Source organism: Aptenodytes patagonicus, chromosome 1 (assembly GCF_965638725.1).
Source record: "Aptenodytes patagonicus chromosome 1, bAptPat1.pri.cur, whole genome shotgun sequence".
Classification (NCBI taxonomy): domain Eukaryota; kingdom Metazoa; phylum Chordata; class Aves; order Sphenisciformes; family Spheniscidae; genus Aptenodytes; species Aptenodytes patagonicus.
Genome location: NC_134949.1, coordinates 53,709,683 through 53,730,253, shown reverse-complemented (window position 1 = coordinate 53,730,253; position 20,571 = coordinate 53,709,683). Strand labels below are relative to the sequence as shown.

General features: G+C 35.7%; 1 protein-coding gene across 8 annotated transcripts in view; it reads left to right on the top strand.

Annotated features, from left to right (window-relative positions):
* Positions 1–20,571, top strand: part of ANKS1B (ankyrin repeat and sterile alpha motif domain containing 1B) — a 450,635-nt gene that overhangs the window by 144,532 nt on the left and 285,532 nt on the right. For all 8 annotated transcript variants that reach the window (XM_076335327.1, XM_076335287.1, XM_076335320.1 and 5 more), the window contains one exon: positions 19,349–19,485. In XM_076335327.1, coding sequence (XP_076191442.1) covers positions 19,349–19,485 — 137 coding nt within the window. The remainder of the gene's footprint in view (positions 1–19,348; positions 19,486–20,571) is intronic.

Sequence of the window (20,571 nt, the reverse complement as noted above, 5' to 3'; positions counted from 1 at the left end):
ACCTCAGTGTATTCATGGCCAACTGAAGTCAAGACAGAGGAACCCTAACATACTGTCTTTGGCTAAGTCAGAGCTCTCCAGCAGCTCTTCAAGAAGCAATTCTAGGCAGCCTCTGAATGATTCTGAAAATCTCTTATTGCCCTTATGCATGTCTGTCTGTACGGCCTTGTCATGGTGGCTAGAGGACTCCAAAGGGTAGTAAAATGTCACATACAGGTCTTCCAAAAGTGTGTACTCTTCTGTACGTATGCATCCATTTAAGGTATTGACCTCTATAGAAATCTGGATGATATTATTTACATGCTGTGCCCTAATATCCTTGCCTTTTTATGTGTAAGAAGAGGAGAGTGAAGTTATAAGGATTATAAGAAGACCTGAAGTGGTTGAACCGAAAAACATATTTTTTCAATTAAATGTTATGTTTAGTCCAGCCAAAAATATTTTTCTGGTTTTGCTGTTTATTTACCTGCTTTTTAGTGAAATTTACTTTAAAGTGAAAATTGAAAATTATCAAACAATTTTCAGCTGTATTTTTCAGTCAATAACTTATTCATAGTGAAATATAATGCCCAGCCTCAGTTATAAGACCTATACATACTTTTTCTCTGCTCCTCTTTGTCTTCCTTTAACCTGTGTCTGAGCCATGTGGAGAGAATTTGGCTATGGTACAGAATTTCTCAATTTACTTGTTTTCACAGGTTAATTTATAAAGATGTAAGGATCACATTCAGAGCTTCAAGATACAAATCTTTGCCAGAACACAGTGTATGGGAAACCAAACTAACGTTCTGACTGAGTTTCAGTGACTACACGTTTCGTATTTGTCATTCCTACTGCCACAGTATAGAATGCATACTTCTTATCAGAAGCAATTTTGTCTAATACACTATCATATGTTTTTTAATTTTTTAATTTCACATGGCATTTTAATAAAGGTTAAGGGAGTGCTGATGGAAGAATAAAATATACAATAGCTCTTCTATCATGCATTTTGTTGTTTTTTCTTCAGTACAGCTAGTACTTGTTTTAAGCACCTTTCAAAAAATGTAAAAGAAAAGATTTCTGAAAATTATGCCTGGAGACTGTTTGCTGATATAGTTGTTCCTATAATATAAATTATAAATTTATAATTTATTTTCTATTTTTAAGTGTTTTCTGGCATTTTATAGTTCTTTTTATTTTCTCTAAGTACAAATCCCCAAAATATGGGCAGCTTGGGAGTTCTGTTTTATCATAATGACATTTTCATACCCATTTTCTGTATTTTGGATGTTGTTATTTTCATAGTTCTTTGAGTACAATTAGGATGCTTTATATTAGCTTTTTTGGTACTGTGTCTCTTAGAGGAGCACAGTTTACCTGTGTTTCTGGTCCTATGTTAATTACTATTTTGTTGACAGGTGTTATTAACCTACTGATTTTGACCAGTAGGTCTTCAAGCGATCTGAGTCTCAGAGGCTGGCATATATTCCTAACCTCATTGATGTTAGGGCATGTTTTGCCATGGACTTGAGTTGGGTTATATTTTCACCATATATAACTTCTTCCAAAAGAAGGGTCTTTATTAAAATTAGAAATTAGTCAATTAAGTATTGATATGAGAACAGAAGAAATGTGTCTTGTAGTATAAGATGAAAAAGGAGGTACTGTCTGTGAGAATACTTCCCTTTTCTTCTGATTTCATATGAAATCAGGAGAGGATACCTCTTTAGGTATTATAACACTGTTGTAGTTGGAAGTGGCTGTAGATGGGTCAGTGTGGTGCGCATCTCTGATTTCTGCCCAGTTAGCTACCTCCCTAAAATCACATTCTGACAACATGTGAAAGCTATGACCCATTTTAATTATCTTTGGGTAGGTTTCAGGAGGTGGGTGAGATAGCCTGAAAATTCTTTTTACAGTGAAGTTCATTCCTAGGTAGTTCAGGTAAGCCAGGTTTCTGATATCACCTATGAAACAGATCCAGGTGATCCATATACACTTTATGTATACAGGTCCTGTTCCATATTCTTTCTTTATATGGCTGTAGCCTGCTGTCGGTAGAGTTATACCAACAGTGCGTATATCCCCTATCTAATGTTTAAAGAATAAAACATATCCACTCTTTATTGTTTCAATTTCTTGTACGATGTGGGAATTGGCTTTCTTGATAGAATTTACAAAGGGAGATGAAAAATAAAATTTAACTCCTGTGGTGCAAAATAAGCACCACTTTCATTAGGGTGTGACTCAAATTGTAAATGTATTAACAGAACAAATGAATAAATGAGAGAAGATGAATGATAAAAGATTTCAATAATAGTTCATCCACCTCTGCTTCCACTCTAAGCAGTCCTGGGCAGCGTGAGATAAAGCCATAGGTTCTAGCTTTAGTAACTCTCATTTAACATTCCCTTTGGATATTTTCATATGAGCATATTTTCATCTGGGTTTCTGTTTGGTATTTAAGGAAAATATTTCACATCTCTATTTTTTTATAATATTATTTCTCCTGCCACATTTCTAGAGTAATGTGTCATAATTTGGTTTGTTCCATTGTCCATTTCCCCCACTCCTTTATGTCCTTGATGCAGCAGAGGTCTTGTGGAGAAACAGCATTATAATCATCATTAAAGACTTCTTCAGAATGCGTATGCACAGAAGGCTGATTTGAGGTTGCACAAGCCACGTCAATTCTTACATATTGCAGCTCTAATGTACTTTCCTTTACAACCTTATCATCCCTCTAAGAGGTTTTTAGTATATAATTAAGATAATTGCTCCCCATCATATGCTCCTCTGGATAATATCTCTGATAACATCCTTAACAATGAAATGTTATTCTTAAAAATACTCTGTCGTTTCTGAAGTTAAAACACATGGGAATGACTGATACCACATGACCAGTTCGTTATCAAAATACGTGCAGGTCTCCACCCATCCAGTATGTTCCAGTAAATATGTTTATGTTGTTAAAGTAATTCCACTTTCCAAAGGACTAGCTTACATTTTCTCTGCAAAGTGAGAGAAAAAGGCTGCTGCTTGACATATACTAAACATTTTCTGGCTATTCATTACTTTTTATTATTATTCATTAAGGTACAGTTGAAAAAAATTAGCTTTCATGGGAGTTTTGGGCAATTTTTGCAAATGAGTGCTCATCAAAGTGCATGCATTCTGACCAACACTCAGTTTCATCCATCCTGGTGTGATTACCAGCCAGAATGATCTCATTATACACTTGACTGCATGCTGTCAGACAAAACCCCCAATTCAAAAGAACATAATTATTTTGAGGTATTTTGCATTTTAAATCCCATATGCAAATATTATTTAGCAGGATTTGAGTTTTTCTTTGTTAAATGACTGTTAGTTGCAGCATCCTTTGCAAGTAATTTTGAGTGAGGGATGAAATATACATAGACCATATACAACATATTCCATGTTGTAGTATGTGGTCTAGTAAGTAATCCTATGCTTCAAAATGCTCCTGAGATTGTTTTATAATTGAGCAGATGCAAATGATAGTACCTTTTATAAGTGGCAATAATTTAATAGATACATGAGAAATAATATTGCTATAAAACCCATCAAATTGCTAATATTAGCAGTAATAGTAAAACTTCATCTTACCATTAATTTGTTTACATTTTACATGCGTCTAGTATATTCTTGAGGAATATAAGCTTGTGTAATGGGTATAGCACTGCATGAAGATCTTCAGAATGCATTTAGCTAATATTATGTGTCTCCTGGTGCACCTGTGAATATTCTACAAACCTTAAATTGAATTTTCTACAAAGCTTTTCAGGTTAAATCTTACTCCATATTAGAAGTTGGGAGGAACCAGTTGTCTTGACTTCATACTTTTTATTCTGTTATACTCAAGACTTTGCATATTGTCCTATTTTGCATTAAGATGAAACTGAATCCTAAAATTTGGGAGATCCAGTGCTCAAGTGTTAGTGCTTCACTTGACTTACGTCTCTAATGCAATAAGGTTCAAATACTATAAAAAAAGCTAAACTTGTTTTCAGAAACACTGTAGATGCAACAGGAAATGCAATATAGATATGTCTTGATTCACACAAAGAACTCAGCTGTCTTTTGTGGAAGATGAATTTCTCCACTGTTTGGTCTCTCAATTTCAGATGATAAAGCTGCTCAACTCTGAATGATTAATCATTAGACACTGCAACATACATATCTTAGGATCATCTAGACATTCTCAGCTGTTGCAGAAAGTTATGACATTAACAATGCTCCTGACTCCCCTGCTCCTTGTGTAGTTTTTCAGGCTTTTTCTGATATTTTGTATTAAAGTTTGCAAGTTTAATAAAGTTTATTAGGGAGTGTTTTGTGACTTGCTGTAGATGGTGAATAGATGTGTACTCTACAGGTGCCTTGTAGCACAGTCATTATTAAGTGATTGCCTTCAGTTCAGGTATTAGACTTGATGACTTGGGCAATCCCTTCTATTTCTATGTCCCATATCAGGGCACTTATCTGGGATGTGGGGGATCAAGCCGAGAACCCTAAGTACCAGGCTATAATGTGAGTGAGTATATCTGTATCATGGGATGTGAGAATGCTATTCAGCGCTGGGCCCGTGTTTCACATCTTATCTGCATCCCAGCTCCATGTCAGACCAAGATACATGAACTCAGTCCCTGCACCGCTCTGTCAGAATAGGGTTGAGCTCCAGGAGGACCCATGGACTGGATGATCAAAAGATCAGGTCTGTGGGATAGCTGCCCTGCAGTCTTTGTGGTTTTTTTTTCCCATTAGTCTTTCTCGCAAAAGACTTCCATCCTGCTCCGAGAACTATTTCTGATGAAAATATCCTGAAAATGATACATTTCCCCAAGAAAATCAGTTTGGTTTAATCAGTTTTTATATGGTGAAAATAATTTGTCAAAAGATTCACAACCAGCTATACACTGCATTCATGCATCGGTTTGGTGGCTCTGCTAACAGACAGATACTGAGGTCTCTGGATCATAGCTCTGCCTGCTCCCCCCTCACTGTTTTCCATCATTTCTTCTCTGTAGGGATCATTTACTGCCACACAGTTACTGTGCTTTTTCAAATACTGTAGTGAAGAGTCACTGGCTTTGATATGAATGCAGTTAGTAACCTTGCTCTCTTTTCTACAGTTCTAGTAGACCTAGCGTAGCAATAACTCCTCCCTCTACCCACTGCCAAACAAATGGAAAGTTTTTTAGCTTATATCATACAATCAACTGAATATGTGTACTAATAATTTTATTTCCGCATTGACCTGAATCAGATCTGAAATACTATCTTTTAGGATAAAAAAAACCATACTCTATTTCTACTGTCTTTATTTCTCCAGTAAGTAACAACTTAAATGTTGTCATTTTGTGAAAAATTTGAGTTACTGTATTTAACATTTCAACACCTTTAATTGTGTTCTACTGGGAACTCACTTTTTCAAGAGAATATGATATGTTTTATGATTTTTTTTAATAAACTTTTCTACTAACTCTAGTACATTTGGAAAGTGGAAATCTGGGCATAGCTTGCTAAATTTTGTTAAAATCAAAATATTTGTGAAAATATTAAGCAATTACTGAAATAAAATATTTTTGTACATAATGAACAGATTTATTTGTTTTATTCAGTGTCAGAGATGATTAAAAAATAGAAAAACATTGATTCCTACTGAAGGTAATCTGTTGCATTCTGTAAAAAAAAAAAAAGATTTTTTTCTCCTGTTCTATTTTAAGTTAAATAAAAACCACTCGTTTACTTCCATTTTCTCTGCTTCTGTCTCCCTTTCTGCATCTGCTAGTCCTGATGGCAGTGTGTAGCTTGCTGCCAAAAAGTTTCCTTCTATTACTTTACAGAGATTTCATTTTTGTTCTTTCTATACCATTTTCATTTTTGTGCCACCTCAAAAGGAAATTTGAAGTGTGAAAGAGATGTAGGATTTTGCTATATATCAAAATGGGATGGGAATGTGTTGGTATTGCCAATCCACAAATGTATAGAAGTAGCATATCTTTACTAGCAGCTAATGATATTATAATTTTCTACTTCAACAGGATATCAAACTAGTCTTTTCCTTTTTTTCTGATATGCCTTCAAATATGGCAGATTTGGAAGAACCCATACAAAAGAATATTTTCAACTCAGTTGCTTTATTGTTTTCAGAAAGCAGGAAGAGTCTTCAGAAGGACAATTTCATATTTTTTGCTCCAGGGCAGGTTGTATTATTCTTTCTATAATACAATGTATCATTATACGCAGTAGTATCTGTTCTGGATGAGGATATTAAAACAGCTGTTTGTAAAAATATGCTTTCCACTCTAGCTCCAGCTGTTCAGTCCATGTCATTTTTCTTTCAGATATCATTCCCTCCCTGCTGGAAGATGCTTAAATAATATAGTGCAATTAAAACTAGTTTCTTACCAGTAGTGCTGGGATCGAAACTAAATTTTTCTCCAAGAGCATTTCCATTATTTTGACATCTATTTCTGTCTTACATTATAATGAAAAAATATCAAAACTTTCTGTGAATATTGTGTAAGTAAAATTTGCAAAAGATACTTTTTTCCTGATCAATTATATAGGTTGTTTTTAAGAGTTTTTCTCATTTAACCTGTAATAACTTAAACAAGGATTTGCCATTGATAAATTTAACAAAAGTGTTAATGCCTTGTGAAGCCATTGGAAACGAAAAGCAATACCTTTTGTAAATTGCTTGTCCAACTGCTAGATACCAGCCTGATAAAAACAATGTGGGATGAATTTGTGACTCATATTCTAATGGAATAAGGACATTTGCAGTACGAAGTTGTTGGTGGTTAGGAGTTCTGGCAGTAAGAGTGACAGGAATTCTGTGAATCCTGCCTTTTGTTTTCGCTAAATACTTACCTGTATTCCAGTGTAATTTAATTGTAATTCTTTGGTGTAGTTTAAGACTTGAAGTTAAGGAACGTTGAATAGTTTTAAGCCGTATTTTTCTCCATAAAACTTGGCAAAAAAAGCATACTTTCACTTAATTATGATCCCTCTTTTGGTATTAGTATTTGGATGGGATCAGCTACTTCATTTCTGACCCACCATGTTGGAATATTCCTTCTTGTCTGAATATACTGATTTGGCTCTATGTCAAACAAACGGGCCAAAGCTGCATGGTCTAGAAACTGTGTTTTATTCATTTGCTATCAACAGCAAATACAAATAGCATACCTCTTCAATATATGTGAAGTTTTGTGCTATCTTTATCATCCCTTTATATAGTTAACTGTAGCTCTTAAAAATTCCAAAGATCTATCCAAATTCTTTATCTGTGGTCTCTGTAAGAAATGTAGTAGGTTGCATTATTTGGAAGACTTAATAGGAAGAATTTTAAGAAATCTGCAAAGCTAACTTGTGGATCTTAGAGAACCTAAAACCAAAACAAGAAGAGAAAACCACTGAGGCTAACTGCACACTGTGACAGTAACTAAATTAAATATGCTGAAGTGTATAGAAGATTCTAAACACTCAGAGCAGAAGTTATGTAAATCCTGCTTTGTCACTCAGAAGGTAAGCGTAATAATGTGTAAATATATAATACTGTTATATAATTTAATCTAAATTGCAGCAGATAGAAAATAAATTAATGCAGGAATATTAGTAAAAGGTAGAATTTGAGTATTTTTCAGAAGAAAATGCTAAGTATAAATAAAAATATGTAAAAGTAATATATGGCAAAATTGTTTTGGTGTGTTAATTATAAAAAACATAATTTGGAAATTAAATAATACAATCAAGTGTTTGGGTTTTTTTAGTTGCTAAAAACTCTAATGCTGTAGTGCCACAAATTAGCTGTTAATGGTTGGAAACTGGATTCTGTTATTCCAAAATTATGCACAGTATTTCATTTATCTTTCTCAAATCATTTGGACACTATCAGGGCAACATATTGGACTAGATAGCTGGTCCACTCTGGTACAGATATTTCCATATTGCTTTCAAAATGAACAGCAAATACTTTTAAGATTCCCTGACTTCTGACTATGTATTCGTAGTGCACACTATCTGTTGGATAAATTCTTTATGCTTAATGAGTATACTGTTACACTGGATACAATATACATTTTGAGTTTGGAACAAAATACTTTTTTCCATGTAAATATATATTAAATACAAAAATCTAAATTTTCAGAGTGAGAGTTGAGCTCTCTGAAGTTGCTCAAAAATTTAGATACTTTGAATAAGAATAACTGGATATTAAAACATTTTAAAAGATCATTTCTAGCTCTCTGGCTTTAAAACATTTTGGTTAGCTTTTTGACTTCAGTGTTCTGATAAAGAGCTTTATTACCTAATTAATACTTCAGAAGAACTGAAGCTCATGAAAATATAGTTTTGTCCATAAATTGCATTTCATTGCAACTAAGGATAGACACGTATTGGAAGGTTTATCTTCAAGACTGCTTAAATTCTTTATTAACTGAGCTTGATCCCTGGGGAGTATGGCTATCATGAGTATTATTTAAATGATTTGAGAGCACTTACTCTCATCACCTTTTGCAGTTTGTATTCTGAGGTAATTTGAAAATGTAGCCTAATTCACTAATCATCTATTGCATTTGCAATAGTAGAATACTTTCTCTGCACAGCACAGTTTGGTTATTCTCTTTGGATTATAGGAGAAGCCTTGTGAAATACTAAGGCATGCATATGATAGCATTCAGTGGCCTCTCACTGATGAGTTAAATTTAAAAATAAGCACAGACATCCCCAATATGTATCATTCTTTTTTGCAGGATGTTTTTTTTTTTACAAGACTACTAGGCATTCCAGTTTTTAGTGAATGACTGAAATAAACAAAAATATTTTGGCACCTGTAACTACACCCTGTGCTTTTCATTGAACTTCCAGAAACATGATGTCTACATGCTGAGACAAGGCAAATGTAGAAATCTATGAAATACCTGTCATAGGCAAGTGCAGTCATTTCACTACAAACCTTTTAAACATGGAAAAGCCAACAAAAACTCCATTTCACAAAAAATAAGTATATGGCAACTGCATAGCATTGTTTTTGAATGCTCAATTAGACAACAGCTTGCAGAGGCAGTCTCAAAAGGTTACTCAGGAAATGGTGGAAATCACCCATCATCTCTCATTAGTACTTAATAAGAGATGTTTTTCCAGACAGTTGCCTAGTATTACAAGGGTTATGCAAGCTTGAAGCAGTTCCAAAGTCTATTTCTGCAGGTGGGTGATTAGAGGAAATAAAAAGTTGATAGTAGTCATACCCAACTCTCGTGGATGATGCAGAAACAACTAAGCAGACCCCCTGCTGCCACTGGAATGCACTTCGCTGGTAATTAATTCCAAACACAGTCCTGAAATAGCTGCCACATCCAAGACTGGGCCAGTTACAGCTTCAAGTGCTTTCAACAAGACAGTTGCAGATATATATTTACAATCCTACTCAGAGCAATGGTTATTCAGGTTTAAGTGTGTGGGAAACAAAACAAGTTCAAAAGAAGAAATTCAAACAGTTTAGTCCAACCGTTCTCTCTATGCATCCAGTGTAGCTACCTACTGATTCTATTATTCAGTATTCCATCTGCTCTTTTGAAATGTCTCCTGTAATGTTCATTCTTTGAAATGCTGAAATACATGATTGTCCTTATCTGTAGTTCCTAGATTTATGCCATGTTGAATAGTCATGTAGGAGAGAAAATTTGCTTTGGGGATTTAGTCAAGTTAAAACAATTTTAAAGCTGAATCCTATACTATGGAAAATTGCCTAGTCCCTCAATTTGGGCTGCTATGTAACATGAACATTTTTGTTATCTGCCTGACAAAATAGGAGATTTTCTGTTCTTTTCCTGGATTTCTGTATGAAATGCAGCCTGGCTTAGTTTACTGTATGCAATTGCTGTGAATCTTTGTAATAGGTCCACCACTTACAGGAGACATCACATTTTTATCACACATCCTATCCAAGAAATTTTATACATGGCAGCTTTGTATCAAATCAGGGCAATTCTTACTATTTTGTGACCTACTTTCAGTTTTGGGGCTTTGTTAGTTTCTTCGTACTTCTTGACTTGGGCTCCTGCTTTGTAAATTTACTGCTGGTGGAATCCAGCAGCCTAGACTGACCCACAATGAATGAACTGAGCCTAAGTAGTGCTGTCTCCATACAAAATGTTCAGATATATTGTTTTAAGACTTGCACTGAAATGTGTCTATGGGTATGTTTTAGTGTAATGGGGTGATTCTCCTTGCTCTGCCTTAGAAAGGGTTAAGTGTGATTCAGTGAGCCCTCTGTAAGCTTCAGGAAGATCACTGTGCCCAAATTCTCTTTACCATATGGAATAGGATTCGGATGATTCTTCATGTGGGCCTGGGTCTCTCTCTCACTTTTAGAAAAAGCTCAGCAACAGTAGGAAAGATTCCGTGAGGCATAATCTGGACAAGTTTCTTGGTCTTCTCCTCAGCACGAGGATATCAGCATATCCCTGATAAAACTTCCATATCTTTGGTTATCCCTGGAATCAGAAAATACTGGTTTATCTATCGCTCCAGTGTGGTTGTAAGCAGCAAGTCTTCTTTCATTCCAGTTATGAAGCTTTTTAAAGGACTAGATGATCATTCCCCCATTATTGAAGAGCACTAAAATCTAGTCCTTATGGTACTATCTATGATGGGACCTACATGAAACTGTTCATTTCTTAGCCAGTCTATGAAACTAGCTCTGCTGGTGGCTGTGACCTCTGTGAGGAGATGTATGTAAATTCAGTCACTGGTGACTGATCCTCCAGAAATAGTACTATTTCCATATTATCTCCTTTTGTACTCTTCCAAGATTTCTATTGATGTTATGATTGATTTCTATCCGAGACAGATGATTAGCCTCGTCATGTTCTTTTCAGAGCTTTGTGCCTCCATATAACACGTTTGATGTTAAGAGGACATGTAACATGTACAGACAAAGGCATTCCAACATTTTTCCTAAAGACAGATCCAAAACCATAGAAATTGCCAGACTGGATAAGTGTTTCTGTAGTAGTTTTCTAATAGTCTAGCAAATTGAGTCTGCTATAACTGATCAAACTTAGGTCTGTCTTGATACCACGCTAAAAAGCATTTTGATCCCAGACAACACCAAGTCATCTGGAGCTTTATTCACATTTTTGCATTATCCTGATGCTGGGGTGTCCAAAACAGATGCAGGGTTTTGGCCCACCTTCAAGTAGTTTGAAACATTGCATGAAATCTTCCACACTGAGCAGAGCTTGAGGAATAAAAGGAAGTTATTTACTGGTAATAGGGTGCCTTTGAAGTTGTTGTCTATATATGTATGCAGGTGTATCTATATTTATTTATGCATATGTGTATATGTGCACATTCACTTTCCACCCTTTTTCTTTCTCCTGGATTTGCAGTGTACAAATCTATCCAGGCCCTGAGGTTATAGTATAAAGTTCTACAAGGTCATAATGATTAGGCTTTGTGCTTTAAGTATTTTGTTCGTGCCTAGTATTATATTTTCAGAGGTTTTAGAATTTAGTGTGTATATATATATACACACACGATTAGATGTGTAGCCTATAATCTAGTTCTAGATTATTACTGGTCCACACCTTTAAAGTTAAATATATATTTCTTCCATTCTTATAGCAAATTGTAAATCTCAGCATATAGTATTTAAGTGACTCCACAAATAATTGGAATGTGGAAATAAAATAGGCTGAGTATACATTTGCATTTTGGTTCAGAGCACTGGATGTGAGTTTGAAATAAATCGTAGTTCCTAGTTAATATTCATTGCTTTAGTCACAGGCTGGTTTTGGAGCACATAAACCAGACTCCTTTTTGATCTGAAGCTCCATTTCAGTATGGGGTCCTTTTGGAAGCTGTGAGGTACATGGATAGTGGGGGGTTTTGGTAGAATGAATAAGATGCTACATAGTCCTAAAAATTCAAACCCACATATATTCTAAATGGAGCGTCATGGGGATCAACTGCTTTGATCTGCTGATCCATTGCCATTACAGTAAATTGTAGAAATAACTGATGTAACAGCTGATATAACTGTAGATTTTGAAAAGGACGCTAGCATGTTTCTTTGATGAAAGTGGAAAACTACAGATTAACTGTGTGTTCCATTGTGAAGATTTATTTCTGAGGTGAAATCTAATTATATTTCTGGAATATGGACTGACTTTTGGCTTTTGATATTTCACTTGCTGAGATGTGATAGGAAGTGTTCTGGTTGGTATACTTGGTATCTGCCCAATAGTTAATATTGTGGCATTATATACATATAGTGCCTTTTCTTTGTGTACATTATGAGAAAAATTATCTATTAGAAAAGTTCCAGTGAGCAGTTTGTCCTCACAGTACATGGATAGTGGGATGAAAATTTTGATGAAACACTTGTTGAACTGTGGTGATATGGTGTATTACTATCCATAAGGGCATTTTTCTCTACGCAGCATACCATACGAAAGAAGACAATCCTCCACTAACTGACTACTGATGTCACACAGCACAGTAGAAGGCGAAGTTCCCAGAGCATGATTTTTTTAATATAGTTTCAGTTAGACGGTTAACATTTTTATGTTTTTGTCTGACATCTTAGTAGATGACAGCAGTAAAAGAACACCATACTTTGCTCTTAACAATATACTAAAAGAAGACAATATTCACTTTCATTTTGCTTTCTCCAGACTCAAATCTGAATGATCCTTAAAAGCATAAAGCAGTCACTATATCCATGAATAGGAGCTCCTTGCACTACCCTCTTTAGTTGACCTCTTGTTACCCTGTAAACTTCAGAAAAAGGCTTATTGTAGCCTTGGACCACTGAGATGTCACTAGTTAACTGTGCTTGGGTTGTTGAACCTTGCCCTATTTGTCTACAGTAGAAGTGTCTGAGTTAGCTGTCTAGACTTTGTTTAAAACTAATGCATATCTTAGTATAATCAATGAAGTTCAGGGCTTCTTTGTCTGACCTAATATTTCTTCAGTATAATATATCTAAATATAGAATATGTTCTAAATTCTAATTAATACTGTTTTAACTGGTTTTCATTGACTTAAAGATGAGTTTAGTATGCTCACTGAAAAATGTAGCTGTATTTCAAGAAATCCCACCTTGCAAGTCTGAAGATCAGTTTCTGAATTGCTCAAGACTTTTGAGAACAAACTAATGCCATTTCTGTGGAAAGCAATTTAGCTACTAGCATATGAATATAGAAGTTTAACTTTAGGCCCTGAATTTTGGTTCAAAAAATCAGTTTTATTAGACATATATAATATGTTACATAATGTCATTTTCATTTTATTCAGAAATTCTTTTTGTACTGAAAGACTGCATTGCGAATGAATCACTGAATACTTATAATGTCAGTGATAGTAGACCAACTTTTCTTCCTGTGTGTCATGGTTTAACCTCAGCCAGCAACTGAGCACCACACAGCTGCTCATTCATTCCCCCTGCCCCGGTGGGATGGGGCAGAGAATCGGAAGAGTAAAAGTGAGAAAACTCTTAGGTTGAGGTAAGAACAGTTTAATAATTGAAATAAAACAAAGTAAAATAGTAATAATAGTAATAACAACAACAACAACAATAATAATAACAACAACAATAGAAGAATATACAAAGCAAGTGATGCACAATGCAATTGCTCACCACCCGCCAACCGATGCCCAGCCAGTCCCCGACCAGCGGTCCCCCGGGGCCAACTCCCCCCAGTTTATGTACTGAGCATGACGTCACATGGTATGGAATGTCCCTTTGGCCAGTTTGGGTCAGCTGTCCTGGCTGTGCCCCCTCCCAGCTTCTTGTGCACCTCCAGCTTTCTCAGTCGGTAGAGCATGGGGAGCTGAAAAGTCCTTGACTTAGTATAAGCACTGCTTAACACACCAATGTTTTAGTTGTTGCTATCAACATTATTCTCATCCTAAATCCAAAACGCAGCACTGTACCAGCTACTAGGAAGAAAATTAACTCTATCCCAGCCGAAACCAGGACACTATGAAAGGATTGGTTATAATCTTAATTCTTGTATCTTTTGTGTGAGACATGACGTTAGTGTACATTCATAGTTAAACATTTTTATGAACAAGAAAACTGTATGCTCATATTAATCAGGCTTCAACAACATTGAACTGAATAACAGATAAAACAACACTGTGCAAAAAGCATCTTTTTTTATTGCAATTGTATTATATATGACAGTGTGGTGAAAAAAGATTTTGTGAGGGGTTTGTCTTGCTGCTTCCTCACTCCCTTAACGTTCTCATAAATAGGTGCTGTAAAAAATAAACATTTTCCATATGAAATTACTTAAAAACTCTTAAATTCATAAATTTAAAAAAAAAATTATGTGAACTAGTTCTTATTCAATGCTATTCAATTTCTTTTTATCATTTTCCTGTAAGAATATATAAAACAACTGCTGGTGAAATATGGTATAACTAGAACAGATCAGTAAAAAGCTAATCTGGATTTCTGGATTTGGTGGAGTTGATTCAATATTAATAGGTTTTAGTGTAACTGAAATCAAGCCACCTATCTGTAATCAAAGGATGTAGCTCTAATTCAAATAATGCTAGTGTGACTTGAGAGTAAAAAGATTTTTTTTAAATGGTGGTAGGAAGAACCTGACCTTCAACTTCCAAGCAATGATGTCATCATTTGTAATTACAGTCTTTTGATGCATAAGGAAAAGACTAATATGCACAGGCAAGTTGTATGAAGCACTAGTGTGACTATTGCTGTAAATACTGAGTCTGCTTCTACTGTAAATGTTTCAAAAATTGGGAAAAGTAGCAAATAGAATTTTGAGAGTTATTAAGATTTGGAAAATAAGATTAAGATTAAGATGTGGAAGCCTGTCTAACCCTGTGAGAAATTTAAGAAGTACCATCTTTTTTCAGATGTCCATGAGATGGTTAGTGGTACAAGTGATCCATGGTGGCATTGTAACACTTTCTGTCCTTTAAAACCTTGTATGCTGAGCCAATCAATCAACAAACAAAGCAAATTAGTAAGATTTGCCAGGATGTAAATCAGCATAGCTATTTTTATAGTCCACACTAGATGAGTCCAGTTAATCCAAAACCTGACTTTATCTAACCTTTTAAAAAAATTATTTTGGTTATTCTGGACATAGAAAACATAACATAGTATATTTTTTTTATCGTATCTTATTCTATTTCCTTTGCCCTGAAACAAAGGAAATGGAGGATGGAAAGTCTTCAGCAAGCATTTTTAAAAATCAGAATAAGCTCCAATTACATAATCTTTGTGACAATTTGGCATGTATGATGGAGGCAGGAAGGCATATTGTTAGAGCATGCTGCAGTTCAGTAATTTTTAGCTACCAGATGATCCCTGGAGCCTGATGTTATCTGACTTGTACAGAAACATCTCTTAGCTTACTGCAGCTTGAGCCAAGAACTAGAAGAGAATGACAGCCATAAATACTTCCCTGTTGGGCCCATCTATAGCACCTATTAGAAACTCAGCATGGGAGATAATCTTTCCTAGGTAAATTTGGTAGGTTCTCAAGTTTCCAAGTTCTTTCTGCCATGAAATGTTCCACTAAAACTTACAGTATTACCATTATGGTTACCTAAAGAGAAAAAAAAAAATGTTTACTTTAGTTTTGTTACCAGAGAAAGAGAAAAGAAAATGAAAACATAATTATTATATCATTTAATTACAAAAGAAAATATATTCAAATCCATTCTTAATGAAACTATGAGTACTGTATGCATAAACAGAGAGGTCGCCCAAATTGGTTGCAGGAACTAATTTGATGGTGATATTCTCTCTCTGATGGAGCAGACCCAGGTAGTAAATCATTATTGGTTGCCTAATGGGAAGATCCTACTGTGAAAATAAACAGCTGTCCACAATAAAGAAATTGTTTACAAGAAACCATTATGTGTCAGACACTTCATTCCCTTGAGAAAGGAGCGAAGGCATGAAATACTGAGCAGTTGGATTTTTTTCTGGGATGTTTATTTCAAAGAAAAATATTTGAATTTTTCTGGTAAAGCTTTATTTTTAGATTCTAATAGCATGATCCTTTCATGTATTACCACTTTAGTTTGCTTGGAAGGAAAGACTGTAACTACTGTTTTTGAGATTGCTGTATATTATGTATGTTCCTGAATTCGTTATAGTTGTATGCATACACTGTACCTGGAGAAGTTTTTCTCAGCCCCATCGAGTGGGGCATGTAATAGCCCTGCCTCTCCTAATGAATATCTTCCAATAAATTTTCATTCCAAGAATTTCACTTCCGGTCAGATTGATGCTTCTCAGGTGGGACTGTATCTAGGGGCAAAGCCTAGTCTTCAGTGACCTGTCATTGAACAGGGGCAACAAAATCTTGCTCATACAACTTGACCCTCTATAAACGTCTTCTGAATATTTGAAGTGTGAGTAAACTAAGCTGAGGTGACTATCATCAAGGGCTTGAAAGAGAATGAAATGGTGGGCAGAAAACTGTGTTCGTTACCACCAGCACGAATCTGTATTTCTATCTCTCTCTCCTTTGCGTGGTGCATCTTTGAGATACTTCCACATCTGCAAGACTTCCTGATTTCACGTGCAAGGCTTTCATGTGCTAAACAGCTAAAGGACAGCTGTGCTTAAGCACAGTCACACAGGCTTCACAGCAAAAGAACAGTGACAGAAACTCAGGGACTTGTGAAGTACCAGGGAGTTTGTGTACTTTATAGGTTTAGCTGTTTGTCAGAGACAATCATTCTGTTTGTTTCTCACACCAGTAAGTAAATAAGTGCACTAAGCACACTTAACTAGACTCGCATGGAACATTTCTCACTCTAGAAGTTATTTCTTAGCTTCCTAGATGGTGCCTGTATTACCACATCTTGGCAGCAGTATAGTCCCTTGTTTTGTATCTCCATACACAGTGCAGGGCTCTATCAAAGCAAGTCTCTGATTCTTCAGTCAGGGAGGTTCATTGGTAATTATCTATTGATGAGTCTGTCCATAGACTAAAAGAAGATGATATTTCATATTCTGGAGCAAAAGAGGATAAGACTTTCAGCTCAATTAAGATACTCCTAACACTCATATTTAGTCTTCATCCTCACTATGAGATTTCCAAAGACTATGGCAAGGCCTTGGTGGGGTGTTTTCTTGTCAAATCCCTGTCCCTCCTTTGATGAGCTAGGCTTTCAAATCACAGGATATTCATTCACATTCTGCACGTAAACAGTTTTCCAGTTAGATGCCAGGCCAGACAGGGAAGTATAAGAGAGACCTAAGGCTTTCTGGAATGCCATCCAAGTTCTTCCGTGAAAGGGATGTTACTATGAAGATTCACCTTAAGTTCCTTTCTCAGGCTGTATAAAAATTTGTTTGGTTCATGGTATTAACACATATGTATTACTTTCTGAATGAAATTAATTCAGATCCAAGATTTCCTTCCACATGTGCAATGATTCAGGAAGACCCCTTCTATGTCTTAAGACTGCATACCTAAAGGACTGGCAGTTTTGATGCAGATACTTTTCAACAAAGTTGGAATTGTCTGTGACAGGGAGGGTTCACGCTGTCAGACCTCAGGTAACACCTGAGGTTTTGTATGGGATGTCTCCGTTACAGATGTCTGCCAGACTGCCACCTGAACTTTTGTTTACACTTTCATTAAGTGTAACAGTATTGCTGAAACATTCCAGCCTGGTATTCCCTTTAGAACAGTTTGTCAGTCTGTATTTGACCAAAATCTTTAAGACCTCATTCAGATATGTAGTCTGATATGTATCTACATATCTACATATGTAGATATGTAGAAATACAGGGAGTATTTCTTAGAATCATGCATACTATGAAAGTATCTGTAAGTTGGAAAGGCCATAAAGTTTACATTCTTGCAACTATTCTTTATCCTTTGTTAGCTACATTAATGTAACTGGGATTTCCTTCCCTTTGAAATCTCTGTTATACTTCGAAGAATTCTCCCAGGCCAGTAGGATTGAGAGGGAGAAACTTCTGTCATTGCTTTCACAGCGGCATTTGTGGCTTGCACAGATGGAGGACTTGTGACTTCTGCAACTGCAGAAGTTGGTTAGGCATAAATTCTGTAGCTTACAGCACTGGAGCTGCTTTTGTTTATTTGGAGTTTGGGTTTTTTTGGAGTGGACTTGCCCACCGAGTGAAAGTACATATTGGAGAGCCACCTCAATTACAAATAAATAGACTTTCTTCTGTGAACTCTGCAGGCTGTCAGTTGAGGCCCACAGACGTGAGATTTGAATGTAATCATTGTCTTAATGCAGAGCTGCAGGTGTTATAGCACATTTAGGAACATGGAGCACATGCCTTTGTGACCCACAAAGGAAGGTACTCTGTAGATTCACAAACACTGTAAAGATCACCATGACCATGCACAGGCAGTGGCATTTTCCCCAGAATCTGAACTAAAGCATTTCTTTAATAATACAATTCTAAAGGCATGAAGTAATGTGGAGCTTTTGGCCTCCTGCTAAGTCATTCTGGTGCTTGGTTACCATCACAGCTGGGAAGCTATGCCTTATTTCATAGTCCTCTCTATCCTCTGACCTGATTTTCACTAACGTTATCTTACGTTGTTCAAACAGCATTAAGAACATTTAGAGAAGGTAAGAATGATACTTTAAGTCCCTTTAATGGTTCTTCACAGTGCCATAAAATGGTAATAACATCACAAAATATGTCCGAACAGCAGTTTCCCATATACCTGCAGGTATGTAGACATTTTTAAGCCAGCTGTAGCTTATCTAGCTGAGATACTGCTAGAAAGGTAGCTACTGCAGTGCACAGCTCTATGGAGGATGGAAATTTCATCAGAGGAGCTGAGTACGTTTTTGTGCAATTAATCCTCTCTGATCTGTTACGTCGCTCACAGTGTCCAGGAAAAGTTGTCACTGACGGCTATTAGCATGCTCTAAGTTGAGTGTGTGTTTATATAACTTGTTGAACTGGGTCGTATGTGTTAGGATTTGCCAGGATGAGATATGAGTTGCATTAGAAAGCTCCCTTTTAAGTCATCCCTGTTATAGTGATAGTACTTGGATTCACAATCAGTAATTCAGGGTTACAAAAGTAAAATATTTGAGTTTGTTTTGTGCCTTATTTTATTTAGGTATTAAGAGAGTTCTATATCCTACCTTAACACAGAATGTATGAGCTGATAAAATAAGTGTAGATATGCAATATATTCCTTACCAAATACATTTAAATTAGAATAGATTTTGTAAGTTGAAATAGTATTCTGAGTAGCGTTCTGTTTTCAAAATAATTTTTTATTTTAAAATTTATGAAATACTTGTAAGTTCACATAAATGCTATTTTTATTCACAGATAATGCACCTCAGGTAGCAATTACCGCACCAGGATCTGGTAACCATAGAAACAGCTCTACAGGCCCAACACCTGACTGCTCTCCTCCATCACCAGACACTGCACTTAAAAACATAGTGAAAGTTATACGTCCTCAGGTAGGTGATCACCATAAGCATCCTCTTATTAGTTGTGTTTTTCATTTTAGAAGCAGGCTATGATGCATGTGTTTTAAGAGGATGTTATCGCTATACACATATGAATAGGTCAAAGACAGATAAACCAAACACAAAATATTTTTTGTACTTAGGAAGCAATCTTGATAGCAGGAAAAGATAGAATATTTTATGTATGAGCCCAACAATGTACAGAGAGATATCAGTACATTTTTCTTATAGCATTAATAATGAATGAAGTCTTTATGTACTATTTTGTATTTTTATGTACTATTAGTTTTCTTCTAAGTTTATGTTCTGGTTTTATCAGTATTAATTCCCCGTTACTTTTTTAGGTTTTCTTTCCTCTTTCTGTATCTCTATTTACATGGTCCCATGTTTCATACCTTCTTTAGTTTACCTTCTTGTATAGTGTTTTTCTCGACTTTCATCCTTCCCAACTATATGTATTTCTAATAGTGTTTGGTAAACAAGATGCTTAATGTGTGGAAGACTTGAGTGCCCCTTGTAATTCTTTAAGGAGTACAGCCTTTTAAAATAAAAGCTTTAAAATAAATAAACTTGATTCAGTAGTATAGAGGTAATCAGCGTAGAGGACTTTATTTTAGAATCACAGGATAACGTAGATCAGAAGAAACCTCAGGGGATTATCTAGTTCCCTGCTTAAACAGGCATGACATTAGGTGTGTCAGAGCTAGCTGTGACAACTACACAATGAATTGGCTAATTGTGAAACTCTTTTGGTGTGAACCAGAAGAACTTCTATTCCTCTCCTACCAATTATTGGGTTCAAATGCAGCCATCTGTTCTTCATTGCTGAGCTGATCTCTGCAACTGAGCCACTTTGGTGCTAGTGGATGCAGGCTTTGTATCATCAGTATGTTGCTGGTATTTGTGTTACTTGAGAAGTAAGCTGATGGATACATGATATTTTGGTGAGAATTATATAGGGCAGATTGTTTTGATGCCGCACAAGTGATGGAGGTGGATCCTCCTTTCAATACTTGTGGGAGCACACAGTTCAGAAGGTCTTGCAGAATTAAAGGTAATTACTAGGTGCACCTGCCA